Source organism: Podarcis erhardii (genome assembly GCF_964252035.2).
Source record: "Podarcis erhardii genome assembly, chromosome: 5".
In the NCBI taxonomy this organism is placed as follows: domain Eukaryota; kingdom Metazoa; phylum Chordata; class Lepidosauria; order Squamata; family Lacertidae; genus Podarcis; species Podarcis erhardii.
The window spans coordinates 65,460,921-65,473,066 of NC_138509.1; the positions used below are offsets into that span (position 1 = coordinate 65,460,921).

The 12,146-nt window shown below is 38.2% G+C and overlaps 1 protein-coding gene across 7 annotated transcripts in view; it reads right to left on the bottom strand.

Moving 5' to 3' along the window:
- The window catches only part of FARP2 (FERM, ARH/RhoGEF and pleckstrin domain protein 2), a 64,101-nt gene that overhangs the window by 27,972 nt on the left and 23,983 nt on the right, over window positions 1-12,146 (bottom strand). For all 7 annotated transcript variants that reach the window (XR_014157080.1, XR_014157081.1, XM_081864103.1 and 4 more), the window contains exons 6-13: window positions 10,046-10,143; window positions 9,156-9,270; window positions 5,758-5,905; window positions 4,969-5,064; window positions 3,705-3,868; window positions 3,460-3,528; window positions 2,505-2,562; window positions 921-1,173 (exon numbers count right to left, since the gene is read on the bottom strand). Coding sequence is in view for 5 of the 7 variants with exons in the window: in XM_081864103.1 (XP_081720229.1) it covers window positions 921-1,173; window positions 2,505-2,562; window positions 3,460-3,528; window positions 3,705-3,868; window positions 4,969-5,064; window positions 5,758-5,905; window positions 9,156-9,270; window positions 10,046-10,143 (1,001 nt within the window). In the remaining 2 variants the exon portion in view is untranslated. The remainder of the gene's footprint in view (window positions 1-920; window positions 1,174-2,504; window positions 2,563-3,459; window positions 3,529-3,704; window positions 3,869-4,968; window positions 5,065-5,757; window positions 5,906-9,155; window positions 9,271-10,045; window positions 10,144-12,146) is intronic.

Genomic DNA, 12,146 nt, shown 5'->3' on the forward strand with positions numbered 1-12,146 from the left:
AAGATTATTCTGAAAATCAAGAGTGAAATTCTCTCTAGTAGCCTCAGCAAAGGGGTTGTTGAAAAAGAGGTTTATGTCTAATGGGGCTGCAGTTTCTGAATCCCATGAGTCATCAGTGCTACTAGAGTCTTCTGTAGTGGTAGGTGGATAGCTCAGCTGTTCCAACTGGTCAATAATGTCAGTGAACTGAAAAGCTGAACTTGACTCAGAGCGAACTGAATATGCTGGAAAATTCACCATTGAACTAGCTTCAGAGTGATTAGCAGAGCTATAAGTGTGCAAAAATGGCATACCATTTAATGTCAAATTGTTGAGAGAACTACTTTCAGAACGGTTGTTAATTAATGAACTAGTTTCAGAAGGACTCAGAAGACTTTGCATTCTGCTTGCCTGAGCTTTAACTTCAAACAATTCCGAGGTATCTGATGGCTGTTCATTCCCATTAAAATCACTCTCTCCTTCAAATTCAAACTCATGGTCCATGTTCATATCTACTGCTTCTATGGAGCACCTATCAGGACTTGACTGAGAAGACATCATATTTCTTTGCAGAATTTCTTTAGTTAAAGCAGGTGACTCTGAGAGACAATTAGTTAGATCTGACTCCTGCAAATCTAAACCATCATACAAATAGGAAAATGCTTCAGAACCTCCAGCAAAAAAGGACATTTCTGCTGGATCATCATCAATGAACTCTTCTGAAACCTGAAGCTGGGAGCTAACCAGTTTTACAAGTGAGGCACCCCTACCTTGAGGCAGATGCTGTTTAGCAGCAATGGCCATACCTGTGGTAAAGTCATCCACATAATTGTCATTTTTACAAGTAATCCTACCTTCTACTGCTACACCTAAACCACAGCTACTCTCAACATCAGTACAAGCGGGAGTGCAGTTTCCTGCAACATTACAAAGCCCAACACCTTGGAATGACTGGAGTACTGGTGATCCAGGCTGCTGTATCACTTTCTTCCCAGTTTCTTCTGATGTCCCACTATTTGCTTCTGCGGCCAAGCTCCTTGTATGGGATATTCTGGGCTCCAAAAATAAAGGCTTGCTCTCTGTGAAAGTGGGCAAGCTGGCAATGTTTGTGGCTAACGCATTATCCGAATGAAAGGAGGCATATGTACATGCATTAGGCCCAGAGGTTCTTAATCCATCTGTAAATGAGGCACTCTGAGGAGAAAAACAAGAGAGGAAGCTATTAGACAATCTGTTTTAAGATACATCTAACCATGTCCACTTGATTTGACAGATAAACATGTTTATAAGTTCATGAATTTTACCGAGATGACTTGACTGTGAAGACTGTGGGACTCATCCTTGCCTGTTTTCAGTGTGAGAGACACTACCACATGACAAAGGTGGGTGAATCGGTGCCCTCTGCTCTATCTATGGCATTTTAAATCTGGCACAAGTGTTCAGTCATCCATGATTTGTATTAATTTTAGAAAAAAACATATTGTGCCAACTTTTTAAAGGTAACCATTTCATTGAGTCTTGAGCTTTGAAAGCCTATTTCTTCAGATATGGTGGAAGGATACATGCATTATGTGACTATTAGACATAGGCAGATTGTATTGATCACTCACTGGTTTCTCTAGATTTTCATGTCTGTTTTGCATTCATTCCTTTATTCTTTTATGTAGAAGTGGCCCTGTTTGGTCTTTATAAAATGGCAGAGGGAATTATTGTGAGGTGATGTATCTTTATTATATGAAATTGAGGATGAATGAACTCTTCATAGTATGACTAATGATGTTTTCCAGATATAATGTTCGGAGTAGATGAATGGAGAAAACTGGCCCTAGGTTTCTTACAGATAACTCTTCCTCCTAAGGTCTACATGAGAGTACTATGTTGGTTTAGAATTCTGGATTTGGGACCAGAGAAAGTTGATTCATTATATGACTGTGTTAACTGTAACAGTAATTATGCATGAAATCTTGACACTCTGAAATGGCATCTATAGAAAAGTTTTTGTTATTGCAACAGTAAGGAGATTTATTTTCTATACACTGGTAAATCATATCGATAATGAACTACAGCTCCTGGCTGATAAAGATATACGAATTATTTAGGACCAAATATTGATCTGGATCCAAAGAACGGCGTTGTTCCATGTGCCCAAAAAAAGATTCATGCTTTTAGAACGGCGCCCCCATCCACCCATATATATTCCATGTAGCAAATTTCCTTTGCAAGTAGGTTTTATATGCAGTTTGCGATATGGCACGGAGCTCTGCCATTCAAAAGAAAAAAGCTAAAAATTCCCCAGGCAAACACTCAGGAAAAATTGTTTTCCTGTACAAGCTGAAAAACTCTGAAGTTGATTCAACAGTACACACATATTTAACATTACTACCAGAATTGGGCAAGGCTGAACAGAGCAATGATTGAAAATATATATATAATTTTAAATGCAGACGTCATTCATGCTTTAGAATGAAAAGGTTGAGTTTCATAATCTTTCTGATAATTCAAAACAGGTTAATATCAAGACTAACCTGTTTGGGTGTATCAGCATGCAAGGTGTGAGCAGACATTCTAGTTTTACTATGCCTCCTGTAAAGAAAGAATATGCTGTGATACCCTGATCACTTCATTAGCTATATACAGAAAGCAAACGGGGGGCCTACAGTAAGAAGCTATTCCTGAAGAATAACCAACTTCATAAGGCTGTTAGGTGTGATAAAGATTAATAGTAATAAATCAACGAGCCTCAGAATTTTGTCATTCGTGGATAATTGTATCTGTTAGACACAGTGACTGCAAATTATAACTTTAACTAGAGAAAGAGGAAAGCTGCAAAAATGTATTACCATATTCTGTAAGTTTCAACACAAATATCTAAAATACAAATCCAGGATAGGACACATTTTTAACATTCAAAAAAATGCTTAAAATGTTTATTCATGTGGTCCAGATGCTCAAGATCTGGTACACCTCTCCAAACTCTCAATAGCCAATTTTGGGGTGTGCAGGGGGCTGCAGCATGGAAGAAGAATAACCAGAAATCATCTCCCTCCCTGTTCTGCTGACGGATGCTTTTTGTCAGCAGAAGGGAAGCTCTGGATACCATCCGGTAAGTATAACAATGAGCAAATGCAAGATGGTTTACAACATTGGAACAAAAAAAGACTACATGTCTCCAGTTGGCACTATGTGAAGGAAAGTGAAGTTTAAGCCAACATATTTTCATGCCATTCAATCTAATCACTTTTCTGAATTTGAAACATGTTAAATGGTTTGTCAATTTCAGCTCCTTCCTACTCAACATAATTCCCAGTGTCAAGTATCTAAGCATTTTAATTAATTAAATTTGAAATATAAAAATGTCAAATAATACTTTAACAGTATACAATCTCTAGGAAAAAGGCCTTTCATTATTGTAGACTAGACTAAGGAAGTTACAAAATAAGAACATCAAAGACTCTTTGCTTATATAAAAGAGCTTGTTACCTTTCATATGGGATTTTTTTCAACCCACTTTCTTTAACATAATCCACCAATTGTTTCTGTGTACGCCCACTGTGAAGAAATAAATGTGAATGTTACAAAAAAAATCTCCAGGAAAAGTACATGAAATTCTGGGCTTCTTGTACTCAAGAAATAAAGATCCTAAACCTTTAATTTAAAAGGAATTACTTTCAAAGTTTTTCTTGGTTCCATTTTCTTGGATCAAAATGAACTGGGTTATATCATACCTGTATCTGAAAGATGACCCTCTGCTGAAAAAGACTGCTTTTGACTTTGGTTTTGGCTGATCAAACAGCCTGAAGAAAGTGTGATATTCAACACATATTTTCCAGAAGTTCTTGCACTCATCTCTACTTCCCAAAAGAAACTCCAGAGTGTCTTGATATGGACCCTAGAAATGAAACACAATGGGACTTTATCATGCTATCTCTACTCATTTAAGGTTGCAATGAGAAAATATTTAATAAAACTTTATTCAACAAAAATAGATGATAGAAGTGAAGAGAAAAACAAAAAATAACAAATAATATATATTCGAGACAAGGAGCTTTTGATAATAAAGTCAAAAGAAAAAGAAAAAATCAGGAGTGAATATAATGGATTCGATTATAAAATTGTAAATGGGGTAGAAAAACACAACTTACATTGTACAATGAAGGAAATGGGAATAAAGAAAAATATCTTGCCTGTCTATAGAAGCCACCCAATAAAATCTTATTTCAAAGGGATTTGCAATCCATGTAACTGGGATGTCAATAATAATAGTAATTCCTATACCCGCAGGTCTCAGGGCAGTTCACAGGATAATGTCACAATATAAAAACACAGAATACATAATCAAAATAAAAACAAGAACAACCCAATAACCTCCCTCCATAAATAACCTCCAGAGGTGAAATCAGAAGGATCAACATCACTCTCAATGGCTTAAATATCCCATCATTTTTTTTCTGAGATGGCAATGAACATTAACTTTCTTGAACCAGTTATCTAGGGTACATCATGAAGCATCTTTCCAGCCCTGTGTAATAACTAATCAAGTGGCTACAAATTATACAATTAACGATTTACATATAAGATCCTCATCACCTTTCTCAAAAATAGACGAAATACATAGTCTAGGGTCCAGGGGCATATTTTTTAATATCATGGTTCAATGTAGGTCTCGAGAACATGCTCTAGAGCAGTGGTTCCCAACTTTTACAAGTGTGAAGACCCCTTTTTAACTTTTTCCCCCCTAGATGCCGACATGGGCTCCTTTGAAAGACAAGTCAAAATATAAATAAACTTAAATAATAAATAAATTTTAGAAACACAAGAGAAATTCAGACTTTAATGAAATATGGGTTTTACTAACATGCTTTTATCGTAGTGCTATTACCTGTGAACCATGTATTCAGGCATTAACAGTATTGAATACTGCATGAACGTCATTTCATATTTAAGGCATGCTTGAAAATGTAGAAGTGACATTATGATGGAAGTACTTACATGAACTTCTGGATGAAGCTTGATAAGGAATCGTTTTCTTTTGAAGCTTATTTTTCGGACTTTGGACCAGTTGAAAGTATTGATTTTTGTATTACCCTGTGTTCAATTCAATATAAAATAACTGAGGTATATTATACACAGGATTTAAACAGAACATAAGTTATAGACTTATACTGTCAAACCTTTTTTCTATCTAAATCATATCGTCTGGATCAGATAACTGATAATTTAAAACAACAAGACTGTTAAAAGAACCTCTAGTTCTGAAAGCAGCCCTCCCTGACCTTGCTACTCTGGCCTTTGACATTTGAGATAGGTCTTTTCAGGATCCACACTATTCCTGTGATTGCAACCTGTTTTAACTGTTTTTAATTCTGAAAGTTAAATTGTTGTAACCCGCCCTAGGACCTGCTGGTGAAAGGTGGTAACAGATTTATTAGAACTACTACTACATTTGGACTACAACTCCCATCAGCCCAAGCCAGCGTAATGAAGGCAATATTACAAACACTCCCATTAGTCTCAGAGAAGAAGCTGCTGCTGCAATGGTGCCCTACTAATCCCATCTGGGTTTGATGAAGAGTGCTGCTGCCACAAAGGCATCTGCAAACATCACATTGTCTATTGGGACTGCAAAGACTGTCGTAGCAAGGATGTGGTAGCCATTTGCTCAGAATCAATTGCTACGTGCTCTAAAGCAGGCATATGGGTCTATCCTCTGAGTTTAAAGTCTTCTGTCTGCACTGCATAACTATAAAAAGTTTCTCACGTTAAATACTGCTTTCCTACCTGGAATACCAGTACGCCCATGTTTGATACAGCCAAATTAATTTTTGTTCCCTCACGGTCAGATGCCAGATGAAATCTCATGCCATACATCTCCAACTTCCGAGCTATTTCAAGCACTTGGAAATCTGATTCAGCTGGAGTTTGGCCCCTGTGTTACCAAAATTGAAAATATTATTAATTACTTATAACACTATCCAATGATATGAAACAGGTAAAAAATACTCTAATATAGTTCAACAAGTTTAATGAGATCATATCCATATTAGTAAGCAGTCACTAAGCTTCAGAGTTATTCAGGTTTACTGTGCCAGACCAAAAGAGAAAAACCAACTAGCATAAAAATGTGTTACAAATGGAAGAACACATGGCAATCTAGTTGAAGTCATAATCAAACTCAGAGACATTTAATTATTCTTTAAAACAAATGTATCCTTAATATGCCCTGTATTTCATAATTTTAAATGCAAAATGCTACGTATTCCATAATTTTGTAAAAGATATGCTAACATCTAATCTCTCTTTGTTTGAAAACATGAGAGCAAGTCAGTAAGCAGGCAAGCCCAACTGGACCAAACAGCTTTGCAATGTTCAAGACAGATGCACTACAATAGCATCAGTTGACTGTGTTTTTGTATATAGACAACTGGCTCCTGGTGGTTCTCACACCCACCCATTATCTGCAGTTGATAGGTGTCAATCCTTAACAGCTGCGCTTAAGTCTGCCTTCTGAATGAGAATGATTGTATTATCCTAGTACAAGGGCAGATCCCCATTATGAATTTAAAGAATATCTAACACACATTCAAAGTGCATGATTTCATCCAAAGAATCCTGGGAACTGTAGTTTCCACCTCACATAGCTACAATTCCCAGCACCTTTAACAAACTTTGATTCCCAGGATTCTTTGGGGGACATGATATGCTTTAAATGTGCACTGATTGTGTTTTAAATGTATGGTGTAGATGTGCCACAGTTGTGTGCAAGTGGTGTTAGGACCCTCTGCAACATGCTAGGTCAATTCACTAACACCTTGGGTAGTAGCAGTCCTGAAAATGCAAACAGTCCTCCCAAGCTGTGGTTCCTCTGCCTGTTTAGGGATCAACAGTCACGGCTGTTACAGATTGCTTGTTGCCTTCTACTCCCCGTATCTCCTCCATCACACAAAAGTGGAGAAGGGGGCATGTAAGCCACAGGCTCATGCACACAGATTATACAGATATTTATTACAGATTTAAATGGTCAACATTTCTATGCTATTCTAGTGCCCAGAAGAATTCCCTGAATAAATGTTTGCCTAAAAAAACTGATCAACGTTCTTAAATAACCTTTTACACCTACAGAAGATACTTTATTTCTGAAGTGAGAAAAACCAGTAATTATGCCAAATGATTTACCCTATGCAAGCAAATGTTTACAAGGGTAAAGCACAGTGAGTAATTATCTTCAGATGTTTTCAGTCTACTAAGCCTCACAGACTGGCCTGAAAACAATCTGGTCTAATTTTGTTATCTGCTAAGCAGATCAATCCGCTTAGCCATCCTACAACCAGTGAACAGCCAATTTACAGAATTTTCTCAACAATATATATATTCCTGCAGCTGTTTTTAGGATTTTTTGTTTTTTTAAAAAAAGTTCTGACCTTGCATGGACAATACTTCAACGTTATTGCAATATTCACCAATAAATTAGGGTCAAACTGACATAAATGTGGTAAGATACTGTACAGTACTTTGAAAAGGCCATTAGGCAGTGTTAATTGGCCAATTCTGCTGCTTTTAACTTGGATAACTTTACATTAATTTGTAAACTGCATAAGTGAACAAAGTATAATTGCTACATTGGCATTTATAAGGCCCAAGCAAGATTGAAAAACATAGTTCCAATCATATACTTGCCAATGGCAGGCGAAATAGTGATGCAGTAGAGAACACTTTCAGAGAATTGGTAGAATGGAGTAGTTAACCCCTCACATGTACACTAGTTATATGTTGCAAATGCTGTCTCACTGGGTTACTTTCCCCTTAGTTAGGACTCATTTATGGTTTTGAAGCCTAGCCTTGTGGGGGATTTAATATCCAGTTTGTAGGAAAGAATCAGCACACAGAGAACGCCACACACCTGCTGATTGCTCAACCTTTGCATTAGCACTGTAAGAGAAACATGAAGTTGGAAGCCTCCTGTTTACACAGAGAATTTTGCTGTGTTGTGTCCACAATAAAATATATTTTATGTTAAGCATAGAGAACAAAATACATTAAATTGCACTGATAATTGGATTAGGGTTTGTTTTCAATGACCATTATGATAATGTAGCAGCCTCATACCCATTGTTTGGGAAATCTAAAAAACAAAAAAATCAGTGCAGTTTTGAAATATGTGTTTAAAATCAGTGCTATTTTGAAAGGTTTATTCCACCATCTTGATTCAAAATGATATCCTATTAAAGGAGAAAACATTGAGGAAAACATTATGCTTAAACCCTATGAAATCGGTTCTTCTTAAATTTCATTTCTATTCGAGAAAGCTTTAAATACCATTGTAATAAAAGAGCAGATTAAATGATTATGTGGTCAGTTTCAGAGTCACACATCTAATAGACTATACTGTACAATAAGGAAGAGTATTAAATAAATGCAACGATTCTATCCATCTAAGTCATTCTCTGAGTAGACCCACTGAAAATCAATGGACCAACACCAAACTCCTACTTTGAGGGAAAGCTGCCCAGCTTATAGTCTTAACTTACAACTTCTGCTGCAAACCTACTCAGTGGAGTGAGATATATTTCACCTTTGGGATAAGACTCCACCCTGGAAAGTCTACCTGCCAATCAAGCATATACTGTACTGATTTGCTAGCACTTCCCCTTTCTGTTTCTGTACTCAAAAGCCCCATGGACTATGTATTGGACAACCTCGCATTTACATTACTTTTTAAAAATAGAACTTAGAAACAAGGTTTTCAAAAGAAAAGTGAGGCGAAGACTTCTGTCTTTTCCTTGATTTTGTCACTGTCTAAGCAAATCAAAAGAATTTAAGATGTTTTTTTGCACTGAGCATGAACATGGTCAGAAATGTGGAACCTCTAAAAGCAACATTTTTAAAGATTTGTAGTCCTGACATTTGTCAATGGATTCTTCTCAAATTTGGGCATATTATACCACTCTGCAAGTAAATTATAAGAGTCAAATTTCATGCCACAGACAAATTTTCTTGCTTTTAGGACCAACAGGTCACCTAGCCAACACAACTAAATTCTCCTTCTAGCATTACTACGAAGGTATAGGTGAAATAACTTATGGTTAATGAGAGATATAGACAATCTTATTTTGTTATCAATAACAGCAACAAATAGTGCTATGTTGAATACCAGAAATTAAACATTCATTTACACTTACATGTGCTTCTTGTGAAATTCAAGTATTTTTCCTTGCAGTCTTTCTTGGTTTGGAAAGTACCGGTTGTTTTTAAGATGCTCTCGGTCCCCAGATTCATCAAAATCTCCTAACTCAGCTGTGATAGAAGAGAAAAATATATTTGAAAGAAAATATTGCTTCACTATTGCAATTGTTCCCTAAAGTTAGCAAATGGATCCTTGAAGGTATCTTCATCTTACAATAACCATTGGTTCTCAATAGTATATATGGGATACAAATGACGAGATTTGATATCCCTTTATAAAGTTTTCAAATGATCACCCTGATGACTGGCACCCACCAGATTCACAAAATGGACTTTGGTAAGACCTAATAGACGGATCTGTTTCATGAGGGGAGGGGTGTTGGGAAAAGGGAAAATTCAGTGTTCCTGTGCTATCAGAATCAACATATGTGTGAGTAGTTAAGTTCCCAAGGAGATTCAACATAGGCACATTTAACTTTTTTAAAAAACTAAACTTCTAAAAGCAAGCTGATAAGACAGAAAAGGGGAACATTATTCAAAATGTATGAAGACTTACTAAAAGCATGATAACAGATATTGAAACAGAATGTATGCCTCCTATGTTTTCCCCCTCTTTGTAAATGGTATTTATATCAGATTCAAAAGAGCCCAAGAAAGTCCAAGTAGATGCTTGCATTTAATGAGCAACACAAGTGCAAATCAATTATGTTAATCAAAAATGGCTTCTGGAAGCAACTATAACAGAAGCAGGAAACTAACCAGGGAAGCTGTTGTAACTGCTGGATGACAAAGAAGCAAAATAATTACTGATGAAGGAAACTGTAGAGAAGCTGAATGGATTCTTTGCATCTGTGTGCACAATATATAAGTGACATTAGATACTAACACTGCAGAAGGTGAGAGATGAGGAGTGCTGCTGTATTGTCGTTGCAGGTAAGGCGTTCCTCAGCTAGATCTCTCTTGATTTGCAATGCAAATAGATACCTAAAGGGGGGGAAATCAATAGTATCATATTTTGTCCATTTTACTAGTTGTTTAGCAGCAGGAAATGAAAAATGGCCCATGCAGGAGTACTACAGGCCAGTTAGTAGCTGCATATATGCACAATGCTGACACTGAAGGCAATGTCTGTGTGATTACTAAGAGTAGTAATATAGCATTGTCTCCTCCCCCCTCATACCGCCAACCTGCTTAGTGACATCCATTTACTACTACCACATCAGATCACCAGCTGTTGCTAGCCAAGATATATGCTGTCACCAAGCAACATACAACTGCACTACCTCTAAGACTGGCAGGTTTTGTATCAAATGTGGCTAAGGCTTGTTCAAATGTGAGGTTCAGATATAGCTCTTGCTACCGTCACATCCCTCTCTACCTACTAGCTTCCCTGTGACTGACTCATGTCCTGAAGAAAAACCCCCCCAAGCTTTCTAGTTAAGCAACATATTTAAGTTTTTCAAAGTCTATTTTAATAATTTTGTAATGCTATTATTTCTTCAGGTACAATCCTCCACAGAGCATGATAGAACATGCATCCTCACCCATTTCCTATGACTTAGGAGAAACTATGAAATAGATACTTTTTCAAATACAGTGGTGCCTCGCAAGACGAAATTAATTCGTTCCGCAAGTTTTTTCTTCTTGCGAGTTTTTCGTCTTGCGAAGCACGGTTTCCCATAGGAATGCATTGAAAATCAATCAATATGTTCCTATGGAGACCGTCTGGGGACAGAGGGGAAGCACTGTGCGCCTTCCCCTCTGTCCCCGGACCTGTTTTAAAGCAAGGGGCAGCGGGGAGAAGATTGCTTCTCCCCGTTGCCTGCCCCGCAATCTCCGGGGACAGAGGGGAAGGCCTGTTTTAAAGCCTTGGTTCAAAAGGGGTCCGGGGAGAGAGGGGAGAAGCAAGGGGCGGCAACGGGGAGAAGCAAGGGGCAGCAACGGGGAGAAGATCGCTTCTCCCCGTTGCCGCCCCTTGGTTCAAAAGGGGTCCGGGGAGAGAGGGAAAGGCGCGCGCGCCTTCCCCTCTGTCCCCTCTTTTGAAGCAAGGGGCGGCGGGGAGAAGATCGCCTTCCCCTCTGTCCCCGGAGATTGCGGGGCTGGCAACGGGGAGAAGCGATCTTCTCCCCGCCGCCCCTTGCTTCAAAAGAGGTCCGGGGACAGCGGGGAAGACGCGCTGCGCTTCCCCGCTATCCCCGGAGCTTGCGGGGCAAGCTTCGTTTTGCGAAGCAAGCCCATAGGGAAATGCGTCTTGCGAAGCTGCTAAGAAAACAAAAAACTCCTTCGTCTAGCGAGTTTTTCGTCTTCCGAGGCGTTCGTATTGTGGGGTACCACTGTATAGCAACATATCCAGTATACCCTGCAGCCATCAACGGCAGTCATTTAGGAAAGGAGGAGTGCAAACAACAGAAAACGGCAGCAAGTAGTTTTAGCAGAAACTCAAAAATCACAACTGAACGGAAAAACTGACAAGCACAGAATCACTGATGGAAAGGTATGTAGGTGGGCTGAAGTAGACAATATAGGAAACACAAATGGCACAATTCGGCAGAAAAACAGGTATGTAAGGGCTGGAGTTGAGTAGATCTGCAAGAGGAAGACCTCAATGAGACTCATTAAGAACACAGGAGACACCATTCATATGTACTTTCAACTCAAAGCATGGACACAAGAGAACACAATCAAATGGCACAGCAAGTTGGGAACAGAATGAGAAATATCAGATAAACAATCCTGAAATTCATAACATCCAAAGGCAACTAACAGAAATATGACTTGCTACCCTGAAGAACCAGTCCCAGTATTTGTAAACTACCATACCAGTGTAATCTTATAAATGTTTATTCAGAAGTAGTCCTGTTGTGTTTAATGGGCTTTACTCCGATGTAAATATGCACAGGTCAGGATAACAGCCTGAAACCACTGCACCAAGCAGCCAAACAAGTTCTTTATCTCTTGAGACAATTTTTAAACATGGACATTTTGAA